Below are 26353 nucleotides of genomic sequence, written 5' to 3'. Positions count from 1 at the left end.
CTGCAAAGATGGTGCCTACTGACCACTTACAATGCAACTGAGGTACTGAATTTTTAATTTTATCTAACCTTAGCTAATTTATTTATTTTTTACAAGATTTTTAAAGTCATCTTCTACATCCAATGTGGGGCTTGAACTCATGACCCCGAGATCAAAAGTCACACGGTCCACTGGCTTGAAATTGCAACCCGTGGCTAGTGGCCGCCACCACATGGGATAGCACAGATCTGGATGGTTCTCCTGGATGACTCAGGAAACCAAAAGTGGACTGGGCCAGTGGCTTCCCAACCCCAGATAGACTGTAGAGGAGCCGTTGCCTGGAAACCCTGTTAAAAACATAGATTCCTCAATCAGATTATCTGGGAGACTAGGATCCAGGAAGGTGTATTTTTAACATGTTGCTCAAGCAACTCTGCCATAACTCAGCCATGTTTGGAAATGAAATGGCCATTGCACTCTTCCTGAGAACTTGCCTGCAGCCAGAGGAACAGTGGGTTTCCCAGAATGAACACCTCACTCTACCCTTTTACGGTACATCACACTTGTTAATTATATCATTTGTGTGTAATTATTAAAGACTATTTTAGACAGACTGGAAGCTTCACAAGAGCTCCAACTGTTTGCACCTCTTTTACTCAACCCTGAATCCCCAGCTTGTAGCGCCCTGCCCAATGCCAGGTAGATTGTGTTCCTACCTGACCACCACTCTGCCAGTCGACGTTCAGTGGTAAGGCATCTGCAGGCTGGACAAAGAAACCCAGCCAACCTGCAGTTTCTGTTCCTGCTGCAAAAGGTTAGCTTACCCGAGAGGTCATGAAGAGGAGCTTAGTCTCCATGTCAGGGGTCAGACGACATGCTAGGAATTTTCGGGATGTTCTTGACTGAAGAAGCTGCAGGATACCTGAACCAAGTGTGTAAAGGAAGAGAAAAGAGAGAACCCTGAGGACCAGAAGGAATGGAGGGCAGGTGGGAAGTTGGCCCAGGTACTGATGGCCAGTGGTCTTGCTCTGGGGGAGGTTCTAAGACAAGACCAAGACAGTTCAGCACTGACACAAGTAGGGGTTCTAATCAGCACCTGCATGTTCTGCTCCAACCAACCACCATCCCGAGGACCAGATACATGACTTCTCCTCTGTCCCTGGCCATCCAGAGCCCTCTACTCACATTATTCCAGGTGGCAACATGTGGGAAAGTTAGGGGAAATAGGGGAAACCCTAGCCTTGCTTTCTGCTCCTGACGGTCCCATCCCTGGGTCCTGGGAGCAATGTGGTGTTGTGGGATAGGCACGGGCTCTGGAGTCAGACAGACCTGGATCCAAATCCTGCCTCTGACACTCACTAGCTGTGTGGCCTTGGGCAAAATACTTAATCTCCTTGAACCTCATTTTCTTTATCTGTAAATATGGAAAGTAAAATATCCATCTTACAGGGTTGTCCTGAGGATTAAATGAGTTAACATACATGTGTCTAGCACACAGTAAGCACTCAAAACAACTCAACACATGTTCAATATAAAAGCAATATGATATAAGGAGAATCAGGATTTTCCTCTCCTTTCCTCTCCTTCCTGACTCTGCAGGGCCTAGGCGACTGTTTCCATGTGCACACCCATGTACACACACACACACGATCTGCCTATTCACACATGTGTGCTGGAGGAGGGGTGGGGAACCCGAAAAGCAGAAAGGGCAATCTAAAGGACCTTGTCAGTGAGAAGCTCAGAGACTCTCTCCCTGAAGAGAATTTTGGCTAAGTGGGATTCTTGGAATTCAGAGGCAAGACTGCACTCTTACAGGGCTAATTCCAGCCCCTCTGCTGACTCAGTCTATGAGCTGATCTCTGACTCCCTCTCTGGACCCAGTGAGGCTGGAGGCTGATCATCAGCTCACCTCCCAAGTCTAAGAGTTGCAGGGGGAGGAGGAGGATGATCACAGTTCTGTTTCAGTTCTTCTTAGGAGCGATGGCAGCTGGAGTCTGCCAGGCAGGGGGCTGCTGGGAACCACATGAATTGTTCTATACCTCTGCCATTCCCACATCCAGCTGTATTTGGCAGACCCTGCCCTACCCCAAGCTTCCTGTATTTGGCTGCCAAAGCCTCTCCTGCCCTCCAGCCTCTACCCTCTTGATTCACTCAGCACACATACACTGACCTCCCACCTCTCAAGGGCAGGATGCCCTGGTCCTCACTTACCTGTGAACTGAGGACTTAAAGCCTGAGGGTTATGGATAATATCTTTCCAAAGCAGTTCAAATTCTGGTATCCTAGCAACATTCTGAAGTAGTCGTACGAGGTCCCGGCCAATCATCAAACATTCCATGAACTTGATGAGGGGAGGAAGTGAAGAGAGAATAGAAACACAGACTATTTTACCTGCTGTGGGAAGAACCAAGGAGCAGCTCATTCTAGGGAAGGAAGGAAGGGGGGCCCAAGGGACAAGAGGGTTTCTTCTCTTCTGGAACCAAAGGGGAACAGAGCTAGAAGCTGGGGGCTGAGCTCAAGAGGACAGGTTACTGGAAACTACTGAAGCCCTGCTGACTTCCGCATGAACTTGTTCCCTTGCCCTCCCAGATGAAGAGGACAGGACAGGACTAGCAAGCTGAGCCCCAGATACTTTCCCCAAACCCCCTGGTCCAACAGAACAGTCTGTGATAATGGAAATGATCTTTATCTCTGTGCTGTCCAAAAGGATAGCCATTAGCCACATGCGGCTAACAAGCACTTGACATGTGGCTAAGTCAAGTAAGTAACTGAATTTTTAATTTTAGTTAACTTTAATTGCCACATGTGGGGAGTGGCTACTAGAGATTATAGCTCTGGGCTCTCTCTTGGGAGATCTGACAGCAGACAATTCACAACCCACTTGAGCACAGCCATCACCCGGGTGGGCAGGCAGGAAGGTGACATAACCGTTGGCAGCTTTATGTCTGTGGTGTGTAACAGCATTCCTGAAGCTGACCAGGAAAATCCCTAGGATGCCAGTTCAATAGACAGCATTTGTAGGAGCCAGGGCTAGCCCGCAGGATTCCCCACCCTCCCCCTACCTTTGTTTCAGAAGGATGAAAAAAAAAAAAAAAACAAAACCTCCATCTCTCCAAAACGACATCCTTGGCCTAGATCACCTCACAAAACTCACGTAAGTTTCCCATCCTGGGTTTCACTTGCCTACACTGTTTTCATCCTCACCCGTTCCCGAAGCAGTGACATGCAAAAGTCTACTTCCTTCTGCCGCAGGGCCTGGAGCTGGGCAGTCCCGTGGTGGTCGACGATGAGACGGAGGTATGTGTAAACAGCCATGGCAATGAGGATGCTGCTCTTCAGCACCCACTCCCTGCAGAAGGGGGGACACCTGGCACCTGGGCTCTGTTCAGGGCCCGTTCACTCTCCCAATTCACCTCCCACATGTGGCTCTGGGGCCTCAGCAATGTCTGATGATTAATATGGGGAAGTGGTTCTTTGATTCCTTGACTGCCTGCTCATTATCTATCTTGGACCATCAACTGGCTAAGGTAGAGACAACTTCCTACTGCTCTATCAGGCACCCAATAAAGCACCAAATGAAAGCAAACTCTTTTTCACATAACTACTTAGCTTCCAATAAAGTAACTGTGAATGCTTATCATGTGCCAAACATCATGTGAGGTATTAGGGACAGAGATTACACCATAGCTGCCCCCCAGCTCAGAGAGTGGGGGAAAGAGGTTCTAGAGGCATCCCTAAGTTAGCAGCTCTAACAGCACGGAATGAGGACCACTAGGGGGTTAAGACCCTTTGAGGACCCTGGAGGATTTAGGACACACTGTGTCAGCCCTTCCATTGTACCTACCATTAGAAGCCCACCATGTTATATGCCTTTCCCTGGCTGGCTCTCTGGCCACTGCTCCCACTCCCAGACAATGAATCACAATCTGAAGAGAACAACATGATTTTGGATGGCAAAGCCTATTGTTCCAGGAGTTTTAGAACTTTCCCGGGGGGAAAAGAGGGTAATAAGAGAACTGTGTTCCCTGCTGCTTTAAAAAGAGTAGAAGGGGATGCCTGGCTGGCTCAGCTGGAAGAGTGTGGACTCGATCTCATGGTTGTTAAGTTCAAGGCCTATGTTGGGTGTAGAGCTCACTTAAAAATTTTTTAAAAGTGGGCAGCCCAGGTGGCTCAGCAGTTTAGCGTTGCCTTCAACCCAGGGCCTGATCCTGGAGACCTGGGATCAAGTCTCATGTCAGGCTCCCTGCATGGAGCCTGCTTCTCCCTCTGCCTGTGTCTCTGCCACTCTCTCTCTCTCTGTGTGTGTGTGTGTGTCTCATGAATAAATAAATAAAATCTTTAAAAAAAAATTTTTTTTTTAAGTTGTGCACCTGCATGGCTCAACTGGTTAGGGAGCTGACTCTTGGTTTCAACTCAAGTCATTATCTCAGGATCAAGGCCTGCATCGGGCTTCTTACTCAGTGGGGAATCTGCTTAAGAATTCTCTCTCCTGGGATCCCTGGGTGGCGCAGCGGTTTGGCGCCTGCCTTTGGCCCAGGGCGCGATCCTGGAGACCCCGGATCGAATCCCACGTCGGGCTCCCGGTGCATGGAGCCTGCTTCTCCCTCTATGTCTCTGCCTCTCTCCCTTTCTCTCTCTGTGACTATCATAAATAAAAAATTTTTTTTTAATTTTTATTTATTTATGATAGTCACAGAGAGAGAGAGAGAGGCAGAGACACAGGCAGAGGGAGAAGCAGGCTCCATGCACCGGGAGCCCGACGTGGGATTCGATCCGGGGTCTCCAGGATCGCACCCTGGGCCAAAGGCAGGCGCCAAACCGCTGCGCCACCCAGGGATCCCCATAAATAAAAATTTTTAAAAAATTAAAAAAAAAAAAGAATTCTCTCTCCCTCTCCCTCAGCCCCTTCCTTCTGTCCCGCTCACACTCTCTTATCTCAAATAGATCTTAAATTTCTTTTTAATTTAAAATTAAAAAAAAAATAAAAATAAAGCTAAAAAGACAGTGGGGAGATGACAGAAACTCTCCAGTGCTGCCTCAAAGTGCCCAAATGGGGAACTATGCTTCCCAAGCAAGTAGCTATCCGGGCTTTGGCAGCTCTGCTGGAAAGCAAGGAACCTGAGGAAGAAGCCGAGGAGTTTAATTAATCCAACCAGGCAATATCCTGATTCTGGAAAAGCACTCAAGCCACCTAATTAAAGAACTCTGGTCTTTTTTCACAGAACAAATGCAGTAACCAAGGACACTGGGGAGGCCCTCCCCACCTGCTCTCTGTTAATTCTGCTGCCCAACATACACTTGGGAGGGAGAGAGGGAGACTGTAGAAGACAGTCTTAAACATCCAGGGACTCATTTGCACCAAAGGATTTGAGTTTTTGGAGGGTAAGAGACTCTTCTGACTATCTGACTCTTGTACATGGAGACTACTCTAACTGCCCAAATGAGGAAAATTCAGCTTTACAGGAGCAGGAGGTATTTGGCACCAGAAACAAAATGAGAAAAACCACTTTTCAGGAAGATTGTGAGCAGAGGTGAGAGGGGATCGATGTATCTGAATCCTGGGATGGGGTAATGGAGAGAAAGGGAAGGTGAAGCTATCAGACCCAGGACGCTAGAAAGGCAGAGACCCAGCAAGATACTGCAGTGCGGAGGCAGGAAAGGTGGGGCGGAAGACGCGCTGCAGCCTCAGCTGCAGCCCCAGCTACAGCCCCAGCCGCGTCCAGGGCACTAAGTGGCACTAGGTGGCGCTGCAAGGCACCTGACCCAGCCCTCCACCGTGCAGGGCTTAGAACAAGTGTGAGTAAGGGAGGAGGTATGTCCTATCCACAGGAAATACGGACACCATTAGCCCTTTCAATCGTCTGACTACTGCGCTGCTCTTGCACACACGCACTCAGAAGTCAAGCAAGGAGAAGACCAGGCCACTGGACCAAGAGAAGGCCTCACCCCAAACAAGTGCAGATATGGTACAGCCCTCATAAAATTTCTGGTCCTTTCCTTCGATGGGAAAGGGAAAGAACTAGCCAGAAGCCTGGTGTGCCCTCTATGCCCTGTGTGCAAACTTGGGCCAAGTTCCCAGGCCTGTTCCTTCAGTGCCCCACCACTCCCCCTGAGGCCCTGAGGCTTCAGGAGAGCACAGTTCGGGTGCAAAGCCTCAGAAGGAGAAAGGGGTACCTGCCAGGCCTGGGTGGTTGGCTGGCCCCCACTATGCTGAGTTCATTCTCCCCCATCTCCCCCCAAAGATAAACATTCCAAGGAGGTCTGGATCAAAAATAGACCCTTATCAGATGAAACTAGTTTTTCCTGGGCTCTGAGACCTTCTATCCCACCCTTTCATCCCTTTGGGCCAGACCATGGCATTAATTCCTTCATTTGCCTCTCCCTCCCCCACCTCACCCTAACTCCAGGTGTTCCTAGGCCGCCTGCCAGCCCTCACACCCTGCCGCCCACGCTCTTGCCTGTCATGGCAGACTCTACCTCTGTTCTGTCAAGATATCCAGGACACTCTCTGCCAACCAGATATTTTTTGCAGTAACATCTCCACCTGATTTCAAAGAAAGAGAAAACAAAATGAAAATGGCTCTGATTAACGACTCAGCTAATTCAACACATTTCTTCACCCATCCTGCTTCTCCATCCCTAACTGTTAATCCTGTCATGGAGGTTCTGAGTGTTGGAAAAATTGCCTTCTGTTCAGTCAGGCTTTAAAGTTTCTCCTTTGCATCCTCAGAGAAAGAAGGGAAAGGAAGGGAAGCTCTAGATTCTTCCAGAAACCAGAGCTGCGACTTTTCCAGAGACTGGGTGTTGGAATGGGAATACTCTGACCCTTGAAAGGGCATGTCTGGGAGAGACATGAAGAGCCCCTGGTTGGAAGAAAGGGTGACACCTCAAATAGGGCCTGTGGTGCAGGTGGCCAGTGACACTGGCAGTACAGCATCAGGGTGTCCCCAATCCCAAGTCAGGCTCATGACAGGCCAAAGGTTTCTTGCTTCCAGGTATCATGATCTTCCGTGCTTGCTATGGAACTTCCTGGGACAGAAGTAACACCTGGTGATGCCAGACCAAGGTCTGAGGATGGGAAGAGGAGACTATGGACCAAACTGGGAAGGCAATGCCAGGAGGTAAAAGCCAGCAAAACACTATGCCTGCTCCAGTCCTAATTTAAAAGGTCAATGTTGGGATCCCTGAGTGGCTCAGCAGGTTTAGCGCCTGCCTTCAGCCGGGGGCATGATCCTGGAGTCCCAGGATCGGGTCCCACATCAGGCTCCCCAGAGGGAGCCTGTTTCTCCCTCTGCCTGTGTCTCTGCCTCTCTCACTCTCTGTCTCTCATGAGTAAATAAATAAATAAATAAATAAACAAATAAATAAATAAAATCTTTAAAAATAATAATAAAAAAATTTAAAAGTCAATGTTCACATAGTCACATATCACACAGAGTAAGGCTTATGCACAACAGAAGAGGAGTATTGGTGTTACAGCAAATCCTACAGAGGAAGCAAAGAGCTAATGGGAATAGTGAGATAGAGAGCAGAGTCGGTTTTAAACAAACATATGTGATATTGGGAATAGAAGAGGTAGCATGGGCAGGCCTTTTGGGTATTTAGTGGCTTGGACAGAGATCACTGATGCCAAGGAGATAATAAAACCCAAATGTCAGGGTCTCTTCTATGACATAGTTCCTCCCTTAAACTGGTTCTCATCACATGTCATAACTATTTGGAAGCAAGCATTCAGAACATGGGGGTGAAGCCCAGGAAGACACTGGATTTCTGAAAGCATAATGTGATGGAGACAAATGATGTGCCCTCACTTCTCATTCCTTTCAGATCCTTCCTGATCCAACATACCATGGAGCCACAGAATGAGGACTGGCCAACACAGGCCAACTATTCTATATCAGACCCTGAATTTGGCAGGAAGGAAAACAAGGCAGACTTATTGCTTCAAAAGACCCCATTGACTTTTATGTTTCTTTCTGCAATGTGTGGCCAGAGGAGACCTATCTCAGAAAGAGAGTCGAGGCAACCCAGGAATTGAGACCCCCAGGCGCTTAGTCCTCCATCGCCCGCATCTAGCCTTTGGGTTCCTTTCCTTTCTTCTTTATGCTCTTGCCATCAACTCACCGGCAATCTGCTTCATGAATGTCATGCACACACCATCGGCTCCCAGAACCCCACTCTTCACTAGTTCCCGTACCAACCACACCAACTAAAGGAGAGAGGAAAAGATGGATGAAGAGGAGGGCCTGTGAATTTGAGTAAGGGGTGAATCCAAGCACATTACAGTTCAGGTGTATAAAGGTAGGGGTGTGTTACCCCAATTTCTCCTTCCCTTCCCTTTAGGAGAGAGGACCCATCATCTGTGATGTCTCTGAGCTGGATCTCTCTTCTCCTGGCCTTACCTGAGTACGGCAGGTATCCTGCAACTTCAGGTACTTCTCCATGAGTATCTGGTTGATCTTATTCAGGACGATATTCATGCCATCACGACTCACCAGAGCCAAGTCCCGGTAACACTGTGAGAAGCAAGGTTTTTAAGCAGCCGGCAGATTGAGGACAGGCTCCCCCCTTTCCCCTTAAATTCCACCCATGGGATTTAAGTGGCAACAAAAGACCTTCCGCTCTGGATGCTGTCCTTCCACAGGGCTCCTCCATCCTGAACTCACCCCTGGCCCTGTCACACAAGGTGAGGAGAAGGAGCAAAGCTACTCTGCTAAGGCTCCTTGTCAGGGCACCTGGGTGACTCTGGTTGAGCGTCTGCCTTCGGCTCGTGATCCTGGAATCAAGTCCCGCATCGGGCTCCCCACAGGGAGCCTGCTTCTCCTTCTACCTGTGTCTCTGCCTCTCTGTCTCTCAGGAACAAATAAATAAATCTTAAAAAAAAAAAAAAAAGGCTCCTTGTCTGCCTCTCTCTCTCCTCAAAACTTGTGGAGGCCATCTGCTTTTCATCTGCCAGTGAAAGGTCACTGCAGAATGGGTTTGAACAGACTAGAAAGAACCCCAAGGAGGTTTTTAGACCAGTATTGACTTGGCCAGATGAAGCAAAGGGCTAGGAGCATTAGGGAAGGGGATCTCAGGGACCAAGGCCCCAGAAGGAAGGGGAGGGACCAAAGTGAATTTCCTTAACTAAACACTGTTCTCTTTTTCTCTGTGCTGCCCTTTGCTCCTGCCAAGACTGGAAAAGGAAGGAGTCTGTAAGGATACCCAACCCCGGGAAGGTGTGGGAGGGTGTGCCAATCTTCTCTGAGTGTTCTTGCTCCCAGTCTCCTGGCTCTCTAGAGACCAGACTCCAGAACAAAGGCCTTAGGGGGCCTTACTGGCCTGCTGAGCTCCATTCGGGGAGGGTCTCAGCACAAAGGGTAAAAATGAGGTGGGCTGCACCCCACCACCTCAGAAAGTCAGTGGCATCAACAATCATATATATGGTTGCATTTGAATCCCACAACAACCCTCTGAAATAGGTACTATTTTCTTTACCCCTACAGATGAAGAAACAAGTAGAAGAGAGTAAAGTAACTCGCCCCAGGTCACTGAAGGGACGGAAGAACCAGAATCAAAGTTCAGGCAGTCTCTCTATCTAGATTCCATGCTCTTAACACCTCTTTACCAGGGCTAGAAATTGCTGTGAGGAGAAGAGCATGCTGGGGAGGGAGGTGGGGACTGAGGGTGGCTTTGAGACCATATTCCTGAGTGCCTTCATCAGTGTCGTTCAGAAGAGAAGTGCTCCTACTCTCTGGCCTCAGTGTAAGGAGGGACTCCCGAGAGGTAAACTACTGTCACTTCCTCTTGCCTCTACTGCCCTAAGTCAAATGACTGATCTGATAAAAACACCAACACTTACACATCTCTCCTGTGCCACAAACTCTTCATACCCCAAGGAGGATTTGATTATCCTCTGGCTCTGTCTGAGATCAAAAAGCCCAAACGAGGGAATAAAGAACGTCTACACGGAACCAGTGAACTACTGCCAACATACCAGTCAGTAAATGGAGCCTTCCCTGCAGATACAACTTAGAGGATGGGCAGAGAAGAGAGAGACTGAGGCAGAAGGAAATTCTGTCAGGACAAAGACAGAGACCAGACTCACCAGAGAGGAGCCCTGTCTGTTCAATCAAAAGCAGAAATGTAGAATAGACACAGGACAGGGAAGGAGGACAAGTGTCTCTGGAGACACCAGGGACAGATGAAGAAAGCAGATACTGTCTGCCTAATTCTACGTGCCATGTGGGACCTGGTCAACCACACTGCTGCTCACACGTGCAGCTGAGCACTAGGATGCCCCATCCTGATGCCGCCAGTTGCCTCACCAACTTCTGTGCCATTGAAAGAGAAGCAGAGAGTTTCCAAAGAAAGGAAAGGTCTGGATAGTGAGGAGGTAGTGCCTCTGCCCCAAGGGTGCTGGCAGTGGCAGTGCTCCAGCCTGAGCCTATGCAGCCTCCAGGCCTGGTGCCTTGACTTCTCCAGGAGAAGGAACCTTTTCACTGATGCTATACTTTTCCTATCCGCTCTGTCTACTGACTGCTACAGCCCCTCCATCTCCCAATCAGGCCTGCTCCCAGCTATTCAGCTCAGACATCAAATAGAAAAGAAATAAACTCAGACTATAAACGGAAGAGCTGCCAAAAGGCCAGATGAAAGTAAAGGTGGGCAGCCCCAGTGGCCCAGCAGTTTGGCGTCGCCTTCAGCCCGGGGTGTGATCCTGGAGACCCCGGATTGAGTCCCACATTGGGCTCCCTGCATGGGGCCTGCTTCTCCCTCTGCCTGTGTCTCTGCTTCTCTCTCTGTCTGTCGTGAATAAATAAATAAAATCTTAAAAAAAAAAAAAAAAAAAAAAGAAAGTAAAGAAGGTATACAACTAGAACAAAACCCACCCCATGCACATTCCAGTCTCCACCAAAACCCAGCCTGCTTTATCGGTAACTGAGTGCTCTTCTGCACCTGTCCAACCGGCCCTTGCTGCACCAACTAGTGCAGAGAACGGGCCCGGATGTCTGAGCCCGCCCACCAGCACCCTCCCACTCCTTAGCTCCTGCTTTCCCAGAGCAGGTTTGCAATGTACTCAAGACTGTTTCCACTACCACTCTCTCCACCACTCCTGCTCCTACCTCTCAGCCTGAGAATCTCTAGGAACCAAATCTCTACTCCATCCTGAGGTTTCTGGTCCAGAGACAGAGTCAATTGCAAACAAACCCTTAGAAAACATCGGCCCCTTGTTTTAAGCTGAAGCCGAAAACAACACATCAGAATCAGTCCTCATCAGTAACTCCTACCCGAAACTTTTGTAGGACAGAAGGATTTCACAAGATAATCACCCTTTTAGGGAAAGGATCAAAGCACCTCAGAGATATGCCACCAATTCTTTCCACACTCTGACCTGGCTCAAGGTCTTTCAGTGACTTACCACCTGCCAATTCTTCAGCTGTCTTCCGAACCCAACTACACTGCTTTATCTTAAGAGCCCTAGGGTAGCCCGGGTGGCTCAGCGGTTTAGCGCCACCTTCAGCCCAGGGGGTGATCCTGGAGACCCGAGATTAAGTCCTACGTCAGGCTCCCTGTATGGAGCCTGCTTCTCCCTCTGCCTCTCTCTCTCTCTCATGAATAAATAAATGTTTTTTTTTTTGTTTTTTTTTTTAAAAAGAGCCCTGACAGGGGCCTCTTAGCCCCATATGCTCCAGGGAGGGGACTGACTTGGAAACAGCGTGTGAATACAATCCTGGTACAGCTATGAGGCCCAAGGAAAAAGAAGAGCCTGGGCCGCCCGCATGGGGCTATCCCAGGGCACAAAGACAAAGTGCTCTAGTCCTTGCCATGTCTGGATGGCTGAATTCAGAACCTCACAGGCATTCACAATGCAGAGCGGCTATGGCCTTTCACTGCCAGGTGAGGCAAAAAGCTAGAAATACCACCCACATCTCGTCCCCTTCACAAGGTTTACTGACGGACCTTGCTGATTCAGATCCCACCCAAAACAAACAAAACCAGCAGATTAGACAAATTTGCACTGAGGTGACTACACGAGATTTTAACTATATTTATGAAAACCCACACAAGAGAAAACGAAATTTTTTTTTTTTTTTTTTTTTTTTTTTTATTCATGATAGGCACACAGTGAGAGAGAGAGAGGCAGAGACACAGGCAGAGGGAGAAGCAGGCTCCATGCACCGGGAGCCTGACGTGGGATTCGATCCCGGATCTCCAGGATTGCGCCCTGGGCCAAAGGCAGGCGCCAAACCGCTGCGCCACCCAGGGATCCCGAAAACGAAATTTTTTTTAAGATTTTATTTATTCACGAGGGCACAGGCAGAGGGAGAAGCAGGCTCCATGCAGGGAGCCCGATGGGACTCATTCCCAGGTCTCCAGGATCACGCCCTGGGCTAAAGGCAGCGCTAAACCGCTGAGCCACCAGGGCTGCCCAGGAAAATGAAATCTTTTTTTTTTTTTTTAATTTTTTTTATTTATTTATGATAGTCACACAGAGAGAGAGAGAGAGGCAGAGACACAGGCAGAGGGAGAAGCAGACTCCATGCACCGGGAGCCCGACGTGGGATTTGATCCCGGGTCTCCAGGATCGCGCCCTGGGCCAAAGGCAGGCGCCAAACCGCTGCGCCACCCAGGGATCCCAAGAAAATGAAATCTTAATCTCAACCTCTCCACCCCCATCTTTGCCAACAATTTTTCTTTTTTATTTTCTTTTAAAAAATATTTTATTTAAATTCAATTTGCCAACATATAGTATAACACCCAGTGCTCACCCCATCACGTTCCCCCCTCCATGCCCGTCACCCAGTTGCCTCATTGCCCCAACCCTCCTTCTGCAACCCTTTGTGTGTTTCCCAAAGTTAGGAGTCTCTCATGGTTCGACTTCCTCTCTAATTTTCCCCACTCAGTTTCCCTCCTTTCCCTTATGGTTCCTTTCATTATTTCTTATATTCCACAGAAGAATAAAGTTATATGAGGATTGTCTTTCTCTGACTGACTTATTTCACTTAGCATAATATCCTCCAGTTCCATCCACATCAAAGCAAATGGTGGGTATTTGTCCTTTCTGATGGCTGAGTAATATTCCATTGAATATAGATACCACATCTTCTTTATAACAATTTCTTCTCAATAGAGTAGCTATAGCAGGTCATATTACTGTTTAACAGCACCAAATTGGAGACATTCATTTGTCTTCAAAGATCTCGGTGATAAATCCAGTATGAAAATGAAATGTCAAGTTAACTCAGTGAGATTCCAGCCCAAAATGGCCTGAGACACCAAGGACCTGTGACTACCTGCTGTTCTACCACCTATCCTCATCTTGGACGCTACTCCAGTTGGCATCAGAGGAGTATAAACACAGCAAGCTGCCACACCCATAGATCCTTCCCCTGAGGTTAATTCAAGCAGCTATGCCAGGGAGCCAGGGGCATCCTGTCCTTGTCCCTGGGAATGATTTTCTTTGTTTCTCCTTGAACAAATGACAAGGTCTCTGATCTCCAGTTAATTTATAGGTAAACTAGGAGCAGTTTGGAAAGAGGGGACAACACCACCAAACTCATATGGCTTTTGAGAGGATTAAATGAAATCTTGTCTAGATGGAGCCCAACATAGCAGGCCACCAAGCATGTGTGTTTCCTTCCATACTTGTTCAAGGAAGGGCCAATGAGAACACGGAATTAACCCCTCGAAGCTGCCCTCTGTAGTGTCATATAGTTAATGCCAGATACCAGACACATACTTCTAAATCATCACCCCAAGTATCCAGGGACACCCAACTGCTAGAAAAGCGAAATCTGGAGACGCAAAAGAGAATTTTGCTGCTTTATTATGGAAAGAGTAGAATCCAAAAAGATCATCTTTCCCAATCCCTCACCCCAGGCAAGGATCCCATTTAAACCATTCCACATTAAGGACACTCTTCTAGGGGCACCTGGGTGGCTCGGTTGAGCGTCTCCCTTCGGCTCAGGTTGTGATCTCAGGGTCCTGGGATTGAGTCCATCAGCCTCCTCACAGTGAGCCTGCTTCTCCCTCTGCCTATGTTTCTGCCTCTCTGTCTCTCATGAAAAAATAAAATACAATTGTAAAAGAAAAAAAAAAAGATACTTTTCTGGCTGTGAAGACCCCAGACTAGTTTTCACATAGTATTCCTGAGGAAGTCTGGCTCCAGTGGTATCCAAGGTTCTCCTGGTCACTACACTACTGCTAAATCAATTACCAGTATTAAGCTGTTAAATCCTATATGCTTTGATGTTAAGCTACCAATGACAGAACCTGAAAACTGCAAGTCACACTCCTCTGAGAGTAAGAACTCTCAGTGGACTTGGTTGTACTCATTCTGTCTTCTCTGGATTGAATCCCAACGCTCATAGCCCTGACTCGTCAACCTACAATGTACAACTCTTCAAATACTTTTCTTGCCCTTTAGCTTCAGGATCTAGATAGAGAAAGGATCGGAGTCAGAGAATGACCAATTCATTGAGAATAAAAAGGGGGTTGTAGGCACACCTGGGTGGCTCAGTGGCTGAGTGTCTGTCTTTGGCTCAGGGCATGATCCCAGAGTCCTGGGATCAAGTCCCACATCGGGCTCCCTGTGAGGAGCCTGCTTCTCCCTCTGCCTGTGTCTGTGTGTCTCTCTGTGTCTCTCATGAATTAATAAATAAAATCTTAAAAAAAAAAAGTCAGGCAGTTGTAAACATATCCAGACAACTAGGTGGCCCAGCTCTGGCTAACAGGGCCAGCACTATGCCAGCTAACCATTAGGTTCCACCATATCCTCAGACTATATGAGGGGAGTCTGTGGTCCAGAGTAGGGAGTCTTACCTTTTGAGCTTGGGCAGGTTCAGTGAGGACGAGGGTGAAGAGGCCCAGGCAGATTTCCTCATGCTGTGGGGGGCCTTTGCATACCTAGGATATGAGGAAGGGAAAAAAAACTAGTTGTCACTCACAGGAGGAAAGTTCCTGAACAGTTTCTCCCAGAAAACTTGGGACCTCCTGAATAATCTGCATAGGAGAATCATTAAATCTTCTATCCGATGACTTCCTTCTCCTAAAAGTGATGAAGTTATCTGTTTCAGGAAAGAGGTGGAGGGAAAGGACAGAGCCTACTGTTTTCTCCAAGGGTTGATACAGGCCAGGAGAAGATAAGAAAGTGTTTAAAGTGGAAAGAAAAGGGGCACCCGGCTAGCTCAGTCAATGGAGTGAGAAACTCTTGATCTCCATGTTGGATACAGTGGTTACTTAAAATCTTTAAGGGCACCTGGGTGGCTCAGTCAGTTGAGGTTCCCACTCTTGGTTTTGGCTCAGGTCACGATTTCATGGGTCCTGAGATGGAGCCACATCAGGCTCCACGCTCAGCAGGGACTCTGCATGAAAGATTCTCTCCTTCTGCCCCTCCCTCTCTCATATGTGCCTGTGCTCTCAAAATAAGTAATAGGGGTGTCTAGGTGGCTGAGATAGTTGAGAGTTTGCATTTGGCTCAGGTCATGACCTCATGGTCCTGGGATGGAGTCTCGCATCGAGCTCCATCCTACTCAGGGAACAGTCTGCTTCACCCTCTGCCACCTGCCCCCACTGTTTTGTGCACATGCGTGTGCTCTCCCTCTCTCAAATGAACAAAGTCTTAAAATAAGTAAATCTTTAGAGAAAACTTAAAAAAAAAAATCCTACTCTACCACCTTTACCAGACCTTAACAGCCTTTAGGAGGGAGGAAGAAGCTGCAGAGCAATTCACGGGGTGATAAGCATACTTATCAAGTCAAGACCTTGGACAAATCATTGAGCCTGTGGTATTCGTAAGGTGAAGACACAATAAAAATAATATACTACTAATAAAAAGGAAATATTTACTTAACGTTCACTATGTGCCAGGAATTACTCTAAGATCCTTACAGGTACTATTTAAAGTCCTTTCAATCTTACAGATTAAGAAATATTAAGGATCATGGGGCACCTGGCTGGCTCAGTCGGTTAAGGATCTGACTCTTGGTTTTGACTCTGACTCTTGTTTTGGTCCTGATCTCGGGGTCATGAGGTGGAGCCCTAAGTTGGGCTCTGTGCTAGGTGTGGAGCCTGCTTAATCTCTCTCCCTCTGCCCCTCCCTTCCTCTAAAAAAAAGGGGGGGGAGAGTGTAAAGGATCAAATATGCGAGAATAACTTGCAAAGAAAAAAAGTCACTAAAGAACAGAGTTATTTTTAAAAGTTGTTATTTAAAGTCACCGAAGCACCAAGAGACAGATTCCCACATTGAGAGAGAGAGGGGAGCTGGGAAGCCCAGTTCCAGGAGCCTAGACAGTTACTTCACACTCGATTCCCAACCACTTAAGTCTTTCTTTCTTTTGGATCACATCTCAAAGCTTCCAAAGCAGAAGTGGACGGAGGAGAGCATAATACTCACGTGAGCATTGAGGGCATCATTGGCCTCCCTCTCTGAGACACCAGTAGTCATCGATGTCACAATGCTCATGCATCTTTCTAATCTCTGTGAAGGGGTGAGAAAAAGTTCAGAGTGTGTCACACCACCATCTACAAAGTATTTCTGACCTCAAAAAAAGTTTTCAAGAAATGTAAACCTCACCATACTCTAGATCTACCAGTTTACAAGTGAGGTTACACGGGGATATAATCAGCTAAGTCCAGAGGGTGGAAAACATGACAGATTACCTAGGTCTTTATTTTTTTTATTTTTATTTTTTTAAGATTTTATTTATTTGGGGCAGCCTGGGTGGCTCAGTGGTTTAGTGTCGCCTACAGCCCAGGGCCTGATCCTGGAGACCTGGGATGGAGTCCCACCTCAGGCTCCCTGCGTGGAGCCTGCTTCTCCCTCTGCCTGTGTCTCTGTCTCTGTGTGTGTGTGTATCTCATGAATAAATAAATGAAATCTTAAAAAAAAAAAGAGAGAGAGAAAGAGAGAGAGAGAGAAAGAGAGAGAGAGGCAGAGACACAGGTAGAGGGAGAAGCAGGCTCCATGCAGGGAGCCCGAAGTGGGATTCGATCCCGGGTCTCCAGGATCAGGTCCTGGGCTGAAGGCGGCACTAAACTGCTGAGCCACCTGGGCTGCCCAGTACCTAGGTCTTTAACGTACAAATTGCAAGAAAAAAAAGCAGGAAGGGGGAGACCCATGTATTAAAATAGGCTTAAGATTATAGCCCACTGAGGGGGGGCTCAGTCAGTGGAGCACATGACTCTTGATCTCAGGTCATGAATTCAAGCCCCATGTTGGGTATAGAGTTTACTGGGGGAAAAAAAAAGAAAGGATTATAACCCATTGAATAAAATAAGAATCCATACTAATAGATACACCCATAATGAATACATAGAGAAGGAAAGCTCTCCCTCACACTGGAATGTCAACTAATAATGCATTAGAAACAACAGGAACAAGAAGGGATTCAGGAGTGTCTCAGTGGTTGAGCGTCTGCCTTTGGCTCAGGATGTGATCCCAATTTGGGGGTCAAGTCCCACATCAGGCTCCCTGTGAGGAACCTGTTTCTCCCTCTGCCTATGTCTCTACCTTTCTCTCATGAATAAATAAATAAAATCTTAAAAAATAAAGAAGGGATTCAGGCGAGTGTCATCAATGGGCACTAAGTCAGAGGTGAAGCTGCACAAGAGAATATTTACGTGGGTCAAAATACTTAATTACACAGAGGAAAGAATAACTGCAGGAAATGCTGGAAGATACCACCTTAAGCAAGTGATCAAAATTAGTTATCACTGATAAGGACACAAACGGACTCGTGACACATATGCCTCAACACCATGCACTGATGACACTAGAACAGTACTTGTTCTTTTCTGGCCAAAATTGAATCATCTCAACCCAGTCATGGAAGAAATTTCAGACAACGCAATTTCAGAGATATTCTACAAAATAACCGACCTGTCTAAAGTGTTTAAAGTCATCAAAAATAGAGACTAAGAATCTGCTTTAGATTATAGAATGCACCTAAACTCAACTTGTGATCCTAGACACCATATCAACATTATCGGGACAACCGTTAAATCTGAGTATGTTCGGGACACCTGGGTGGCTCAGTGGTTGAGTGTCTTGCCTTTGGCTCAGGGCATAATCCCAGAGTTGTCTTGGGATTGAGTTCCACATCAGGGTCCCTGCATGGAGCCTGCTTCTCCCTCTGCCTGTGTCTCTGCCTCTCTCTCTCTCTCTCTCTCTCTCATGAATTAAAAAAAAAAAAAAAAAAACAACTGAGTATGTTCCGTAACAGTAGCATATTGATGTTAAATGTTCTGATCTTGACAACAGAACAGTGGTTATGTAACTGAAGATCTTTGTTCTTAGGAAATACACAATAAGTATTTAAATCCTAAGTGGCCTCATGGCTGCAACTTATTCTCAAAAGTTTAAAACAATATGTATACAGAGAAATAATGTCAGTAGCTGTTGAATCTGGGTGAAGAATATATGAGTTCTAGGTATTATTTTTCTAAGCTTGAAATCATTTTATTTTTTTAAAGATTTTATTTATGAAATCATTTTAAAATAAAAAGCTTTTAAAAAATTAAGAAACACTGGAGTGCCTTGGGTGGCTTAGTGGGTTAAGAGTCTGCCTTCGGCTCAGGTCATGATCCTAGGGTCCTGGGATCAAGTCTCACATTGGGCTCCTTGCTCAGCAGGGAGTCTGCTTCTCCTTCTTCCTTTGCCCCTAACCCGGTACTCTCTCTCTAATAAAATCTTTACAAAAAATTTAAAGAAACAAATTGGGACGCCTTGGTGGCACAGTCGGTTGAGCATCTGACTCTTAGTTTCAGCTCAGGTCATGATCTCAGGTCCTGGGATCGAACCCTGTGTTGGGCTATGCACTCTGTACAAGGTCTGCTTAAGATACTCTCTGCCCCTCCCCTTGTTCTCTTTCTAAAATGGATAAATCTTAAGAAAAAAAATTAAAGAAGCATATCAAATGCAACGTTGCAGTCCTTGTCTGAACACTGATTTGAACAACCAGCTATAAAAAGAACTTATGAGACAATGAATTTGAGCAATATTTTATTACATTAAGGAATTACTATTAATATTTTTAGGCATGACATCATTGTTATGTTAAAAAAAATTCTTCCCTCACAGACGTACAGATGAAGTATCTGCAAAGGAAATTATTTATCTTGGATAAATATCACTGGATTTGTTTCAAAATAATCCAGAGACTAGGGGGAGATAAAACAAGATTGCTGTGGACTGGTAAGTACCAAAGCACAGTGGTGGCTCCAGCGGAATCATACTATTCTCCCTACTTTTTTATGTTTGAAATGTCCCCCCAAAAAGTTAAAAATAAACTAAAAAAAATGAATGTGAGAAAAGGACTAATGAACAAAAGGCCAAATTGCTCAAGCCTCTGGTCACACAAAGGTGGGGACGGCTGCATTAAAGCCCACCCAAAGCCACTCTAAGTTTCAAAGGCCAAGTCTAACATGGCAGGTGCTCATTATTCTAAGGAGATCTTAGTCACTGGTCCCTGTTCCAAAGAAGCTAAACACTAAATATTGAGAAGATACTGACAGACGTATCTCTCATTAAATCAGCAAGCCTCTCCATTATCACCACCTAAATTACTTCTTGGCATCATTTAAAACTTTATATTTAGGACTAACTCCAAAACTCTTAAGGAAAACCAATACCCAATTCCCAGTGATGGTGATGCTGGCAAACTGAACAGAGGCAGGCAACTTACTTCCCTCCAATCCTACAGGTCGTCACAAACATTTTGCTGAGAAGTGAATCCACTGAAGCATTGAGAGGAACCCATGAATAAAGGCAATGGAAAAGTGGTGTAGGAATGAAGGATGGTCATACGTCTCTCCCTTCATAGCACCCTAAGGCTGCCAGCATCCATTCCTGACCTGAAGCACAGGATGGTGCAGAGAACTGAGTGTTATGGCAAGGAGTTCCCACAACCACAAACCTCTGACCTATATCAAGCCCAAAGCCATTCCAATTTGAAGGTATCACAATCTCACTGCCCATCAGGTCTGACTAGCCTCCAAATTAGGTCAGATGAGCACACTGAGCCTTCACACAAAGCACCTGTGTACTTGTGAGGCGCATCGATCACATGAAAGCTGAGCTGTGAGTTCCAGCTCCGGCTCTGGCTCCCACAGGAGAAGAGGGAAGGAAAAACATTAGAATGGATTCTCCCTTTTTAAATCGCATCCCTGTCTAACCCAAGGTAGTTATCAGTGACTGGAGAACCAGTTCCTCCAGTTACTACATCTGCATCCTAAAATTCTAGAGATTACTTCCTACTCGGAGGAGGAAGTCTCTGCTGAATCAATAGAGATGCAAGAGAAGTCAAACAGCAGCTAGCTAACGAGCACACTGACAAGCACGGCAGAGAAGCACCCCACTGCCTGCCACTTTAAGCTAATCTGGGGTGAGTTCCTTGGACTCTCTAAACTCTGATTTTTCTCATCTGAAAAACAGAAACAGGCACCTGGGTGGCTCAGTTGATTGGGCATCAGACTCGATTTCAATTCAGGTCATGATCTCACGATCTCAGGATCGCCCCAGGTCAGCTCTGTACTCGCAGGAAGTCTGCTTGAGATTCTCTCTTCCACTCCCTCTACCCCCTCCCCTGCTCATGCTCTCTCAAAATTAATTACTTAAGTTTTAAAACGTTGCTTGTTTAAAAAAAAAAAAAAAAGAACATTATGAGGTTAGTCTGAGGATTACACAAGATAATGTATGTGAAAGCTTCCTGTCCTAATTACCCTCTGTACACTTCGTCTTCTAGGAGAGAAGAGGAAAGGAAGGGTGCCAGAGGTGGGAGAAGGCATGACTTCTGGGCTTTGCACCACGATCTGCATGCAAAGCTGGGTACACGACCCTAAGGAATGGCTGAGTTTCTGGCTATGATGTAACACACAGAGACCTTGGACAGAACCACATTTCTCTAGGCCCCTCCTTGATATTCGAAGCTCCACTCAGAAGCTTGAGTCACTTCTTCGGGTCACTGCCCAGTCAAGACAAAAGCGGCCTCTTGGAATAGAGTGGCCCAGTTAAGGACATACAAAGTGGGAGAGTCTAGAATCTGGAGGGACGGATAAAAGCCATGAGGAGAGAAAAGTGAGGACCAGTCCTTTCCAGGCAACTGAAATGTAAAAGGTTCTGCTCTTCCCAAACTACAGAAATAACTTTTCCAAACAGAGATGGGAGACCTAATTACAAAGGATTAAAAAAAACAAAAACAAAAACAAAAAAACAAAGGATTCAGAGCCACAGGACTACAACCTGTCAAAGAGGGTTGCAGGAAAAAAAAAAAAAAAAAAAAGAGGGTTGCAGGATGTCAAACCCTACAACCAAGTAGCAGTACCCCTACTACTCCCCCAGTCCCCAGAGGCCCTCAGTAAACACGTAATCATACATGCAGTTGCCAACAATTGCTTCAGAGTAAGCCCTCCATGACAGGACCTCAGAGAGCTGAGTAAATATTTACCATTGCTAGGAGCTCCTGAAATCATTTTTCTAGTACCAAGACTACCTGACCATGTTCTTCCCTGACAGAAGCAATAGACGGAGCAGAGGCAGAGAAGGGGAAGGCCTTCCAAGTGGCCAGTTGGACTGGGGACTAAAGTCAGAGAGATCCCCCTAACCTCCCAGTTTCTGCTCCCTCAGACAGGTGAACATACTATACATATTTCTCTCTTACGGGAAGTCAGTGGCCCTGAAAGAGGAAATACCACTCTCTTCAGGAAAAGAAGATGTGCTCCAATCTACAGAGTCCTCAAAAGCCTACATTGGTGAGGAGCTACTAAATAGGAATACGCTAGGTTCCAAGTACTCTACAGCCAAGAATCCCACATCAGGGAAATGAGGATTTCAGGGGAAAAAATGAGAGATAGCTCAAAGCCTGTTCCCTGGAGATTCTTCAGACAAGGCATGGATACACCTTGACCCAGTGCAACCTTAGACCTGTCCACAGCTTGGGAGGAAGTTCTAACTCATCCGAGCCACTGGTCCTGCTTTAAGCCTGACTTCAAAGTGGACCAGGTCCTTCCTAATGAGGAATGAAAGACAGCTGTGGGCCCAGAGACTAAGAGCTGAATGTTCCAACCAGCTCCAATCTCTGGCACTATATTTATCTCATTTCCCAAACTGGAAAGAGTCGGGCAAGAATCTCCCCTTCAGAGAGGAACAGAGCCAAAGAGAAGCAAGGATCCAACAAACACTCCCTTGGGTAAGAGTCACAGGACTGGTGGGCATACTCATCAGCAGTGTTTCATGGTCCAGGATGCCCAGGGGCCTCTCCTCATCATGTCCAGCTACAATGACCCCAGCCTCTTCACTACTTTGACCAGGTGCAGGAGTGGGTGTTTGTTTTTTTCCCCTTCCTTGTGGGCATGCTCACTCAATCTTCAGATGATAAGCTCTGTAAAGCAGATGTGGGTCTCCCTCATCCTACTTTCCTGAGACTCTGCGCATAGGAAGCATACACGATTAGGAAGCTCCCTCTGTGTTCCTGCGCAACAGGTAGGCCTGGGATGCAAACCACCACGGCAGAATAGAGACCAGTCAACAGCAGGTTTTGATAACGTCTGTATGCAGAGCTCTGTGGGGAGACCCAGAGAAAGAAGCCAGTAAGTCGGACCCTTAGAGACACTCTGGTCCAGCGGGAACTACACACATGGGTTAAAAGCAATGGCGAGGCTGGAAAATTCAAATGCAAAGGGTAAAGGCCAAAGAAGGAAACAGGGAAGCCAAGACATGCTGGAAATATCTACAACAGGAAGGACAGGAGGAAAAGAGAGAGAGAGAGAGAGCATTCCCCCCCCCCCCCCCCGGAAACAGTTGAAAGTTCATGCTCAGTCCAAAAAAGCAAAATAAATAAATAAATAAATAAATGTTTCCTCCTTTATGGTTCTCTCCTGTCCTACCACTGAGCTCACTGGCAAGTGTCCCTGTTCAGAGCAGGATGCTGTACCACTCTGCAGAGGCAAGATGAACCCTGCCAATCAGGGTGGGGAACAGATTTTTCATCCAAGCTTGGGGTCTTTTCCCCTCCACCCAAACTGGGATCAACCATGTTCTTTCTACAATTCTAGGGCTGCGGTACCAGACTGGGCTTAATAAACACTCTGACAACGACTGTGGCCATTCCTTAAAAAGTGGGTAATTCAAAGTGCCAGACAATCCCAGTCATTTTTATTTGTTTTGGGAATACATTATTTTTAGTAGCATTGTTGATGTTCCTAATTCTATCTACCTCAGCTGACAGAAATAGCAGTAGAAAAATTCTGATTTCTCTAAATGCACACAGAATTATGGGGGAGAAGCAGGACAGAAAAGCAGCGTGAGCATACATCTGTCGGTGGATGATCCAAAAAGCCATATCCAGCCACCTTGTTCAAAGTTCATTTCTGCATCTGTTCCATCATTTTTTCAAACCTAAACCATGAATTCCTCCTGTGTGCCTGCCCACCCTGTACTAGCAGGTAGTGGTAGCAGCAGTGACCGCGTCAGAAGCAGGGAGACGGCCAGGGAGGCGCCCGGATAACCACGGAGTCGACTGCGTTAGGGCTCCGCAGTCAGGGCTCAGCCCTGGGTCTCCCCACAGTGCTCTGGCCCGTCAGGGACAAGGGAGGGGGCCAAGGCGGCATGGCGGGGGGGGGGGGTCCAGTGCGCAGCGTGACCTCCCTGGAGCCGCGCGCCGTCTGCTTCCCAAGGGCGGTGCCCCCAGTCACCGCACCGCTGCGCGGGCTGGGACTTCGTGCGCACCCCTGCTTCTCGGGTCCCGTCCCCAGGTCAGTGCGGTGGACACCCCACCCCGGCACCCCGGCCGAGGCAGGGCCGGTGCGCAGGCGAGCTGGGGCCTCCGCGCGGAAACCAATGTCAACAATACGGCCGGCAGAGCCTCGAACGCCCCCCACCCGTCTCGGTCCCGGGGCTGCTGTTGCCATGACAACCTGTCCAGGAAGTTGGCCCGCGCTCCTTCCTCCAGGAGCAGGAAGTCTGCAGCAGCGCTCGCGTCGCCTCGGAAAACCCCCGCAGGCCGCGTCCCCGACCCCCCTGCCCGTGTCCATTCCGGGGCCCTCCTCGGCCCGTGGCTTGGATCCCTTCCCCACCCCCACACCTACCTCCTCTAACTCATCCTTGGCATCCAAACTGGTGGAAAGTAGCAGCCTCCCCCCTCCTGGGGCTCCTGCTCCCGCTCCTCCTCCACCTCCCGCTGCTCCCGAAGCAGCTGCTGCTGCTGCCCCCTTTCCCTTCTGTAACTCCATGGCTGCGGCCACCAGACGGGAGGAGGCCCGGGGGCCGGCGCTCCGAGCGGGGCCGGGCAGGGGTCCCCGCGCCGAGGACCCCCTCTGGGTCCTGTGCCTGCAGGGGCGCTGCCGCCCGGGGCGCTGGCTGAGGGTCTGCCTCTCGGAGGCGCGCAGGGCAGCCTTCCGCCCCGCGGGACGGACGGAGCCCTCTCGGTCTCGCACCCCGACAGGCACAGGAGCCCCTAAGTGTCTGCCTCGGGAGTCCTGCCCCTGAGGTAGGGGTGGGAGCCCTTCCTGGCTGGGGCCCCGAGGTCCCTTTGGATCCGGCCCCCCGGGGTGAGGGTGAGGCAGTGCGCGCTACAGGGCGACACGGAGGACCAGCTTCTCCCCACACCACACACGGGCGGCCATGGTGGAAGGGCGGGGGGCGGGGAGGCTGAGGGCGGCGGCGGCGGTGGAGGCGGCGGCGGCGGCGGCGGCGGCGGCGGGGAGGGCGCGCGGAAACCGGAAGTGAGCGGCCGCGAGCCCAGCCTCCGCCAATGGCGGCTTCCGCGGTGGCGCGGAGGCTCGCAGGAGCAGGCCGAAGACCAGCGGCAGGCTTTTCCCCCGGCGGCCAATGGCAGTGAGGCCAGCCTAATGGACAACCAGAGTGCCCAATCGCATTCGCCGTTGCTCTCGGGGGGCGGGACTGGAAGGATTCCTGGAGAGGGGTGGAGCGCGAGGCGATCAGGAAGGGGAGGCTGCGCCTGCGCGCGCTGACAGGCGTGGCCTGGCGCGCATGCGCGTGGCCGGCCTCTGCTCTCCTTCCAGGAGCGTGGGGCGGGGTGGGTACGCGGACCGCGAACCGGCGGTTCTTGGCCGGGGTTGAGGATGTGGCGCCGTCGGCTGCTGCGGGAACCGGTACGCGGACCGGCTCCGCCCTCGTGCTGACCGGGTCTGAGCCGCGGCGCTGCCGGTTCCTCGGGAGCCCTGACGACGGCTTAGATCCGGGACGCGAGACCCGGGCGCCTGGCCTGCTGTGTGCGGGGCGCTCGGGGCTGCCTTCCGGAGGGTCACTGTGTCAGCGAAGTTGTGCAGATGGTGGCTGCAGGGCGCTCTTTTTGCACACTTGTTATGACTTCATACTTTGCACACGTGCCCTGAGACGATGTGGTTGATCTTTGGGGTGACTCGTGCCCGACCTCGTTCTGTGTATGAACCCACTCCTGCGTGTGCAGTGCCGCGGACTGGCTGGCGCCCCCCCCACCCCCCGAACTCGGACTGCAGGCCTGTGGGTGCTGTGGGCCGGGTGTGCAGCTCTGCCTGCGCGGGCCCCTGGACGCAGACGGAAGGCCCACCGAGAAGAGTCCGGGTTAGCGCAGGGCGGCGTGCTCCCTTTGCGTGTGGGGGCTTCCCCGAGCGGGAAGGCAGGGAAGGGTGTCGACTCTGCCAGCACTCACAGCGCCTGGCCCTGGGTGGCGGGGAGACGCGGTGGGAGCTCGGGATGTCGGAGAGCTTGGCGGGCCCGCGGCCGAGGAGGAACTCTTGAGACGGCTTTGGTGCAAAAAGGCGGTTAAAAAAAAAAAAAAAAAAAAAAGCCCGGGTGGACCGTGGGCAGGGGATTCTGAGGCGTGGCTGGGAGATGAGGGAGGTAAGGAAAAAGGGAGGTGTCCAAGGAACTTTGATATGGTAAAGCAGACTTTCCGGATAGGAGGCCTTCCCTTTGTGCAGCTAAGGTAGTTTTCCCTTTAGTAAAGCATCAAGTCAGGGAGAGTTTCTTGGAGGAAGGTTCTACTCTCCCCATCACAAGTCCTTGTCAGTGGGCGGCATAAATTTTATAAGGAAATTTAATTTTACCTGCATTTCCCTCTACCTTTGTTTCGACACCACTCCTTCGTTTCCAAATCACTGAAGGGGAGCGTGATGTTGGAGCTCCAGGAAATTGAATCTATGGATCTCTGGCAGTTAGGCTATGGATAAGAATGCTTTTTCCTTGTTTTTCGGTGAGACATTTCTAAACTGAGGGAAGACTCTTGTCCTGATGACTGTGATCTTTGCCAGTTAATCATTTGTTTTTCCCTTTCTTAGTTTTAGGACTGCTAGGAGTGCCTGAGGAATGTCACGTGTATCCCAGTGGGGTGTGGGGTGTGGTTTGCAGAGTGTCAGCCTGTGCTTTGTCCTCATCTTGCCTTCCCCCTCATCA

The 26353-nt window shown here is 48.8% G+C and overlaps 1 protein-coding gene and 2 long non-coding RNA genes across 4 annotated transcripts in view; 2 read left to right on the top strand and 1 right to left on the bottom strand.

Moving 5' to 3' along the window:
* INTS3 (integrator complex subunit 3) overlaps positions 1-24631 on the bottom strand; it is a 39470-nt gene extending 14839 nt beyond the window's left edge. For both annotated transcript variants that reach the window (XR_012032622.1, XM_072829568.1), the window contains exons 1-9: positions 24046-24631; positions 16358-16441; positions 14785-14868; positions 8382-8495; positions 8104-8188; positions 6457-6523; positions 3184-3328; positions 2191-2320; positions 804-901 (exon numbers count right to left, since the gene is read on the bottom strand). Coding sequence is in view for 1 of the 2 variants with exons in the window: in XM_072829568.1 (XP_072685669.1) it covers positions 804-901; positions 2191-2320; positions 3184-3328; positions 6457-6523; positions 8104-8188; positions 8382-8495; positions 14785-14868; positions 16358-16441; positions 24046-24189 (951 nt within the window). In the remaining variant the exon portion in view is untranslated. The remainder of the gene's footprint in view (positions 1-803; positions 902-2190; positions 2321-3183; positions 3329-6456; positions 6524-8103; positions 8189-8381; positions 8496-14784; positions 14869-16357; positions 16442-24045) is intronic.
* LOC140635265 (uncharacterized) lies at positions 2160-3565 on the top strand. The gene is made up of 2 exons (XR_012032626.1): positions 2160-2739; positions 3053-3565. It is a non-coding gene; the product is annotated as an uncharacterized lncRNA (long non-coding RNA).
* Positions 6161-8831, top strand: LOC140635264 (uncharacterized). The gene is made up of 3 exons (XR_012032625.1): positions 6161-7100; positions 7807-8237; positions 8323-8831. It is a non-coding gene; the product is annotated as an uncharacterized lncRNA (long non-coding RNA).
* Positions 24632-26353: the final 1722 nt, after the last annotated feature.

The sequence above is a fragment of the Canis lupus genome, chromosome 6 (assembly GCF_048164855.1).
Source record: "Canis lupus baileyi chromosome 6, mCanLup2.hap1, whole genome shotgun sequence".
In the NCBI taxonomy this organism is placed as follows: Eukaryota; Metazoa; Chordata; class Mammalia; order Carnivora; family Canidae; genus Canis; species Canis lupus.
Note: the sequence above shows the minus strand (reverse complement) of the source record. Positions and strands in the feature narration are given on the sequence as shown.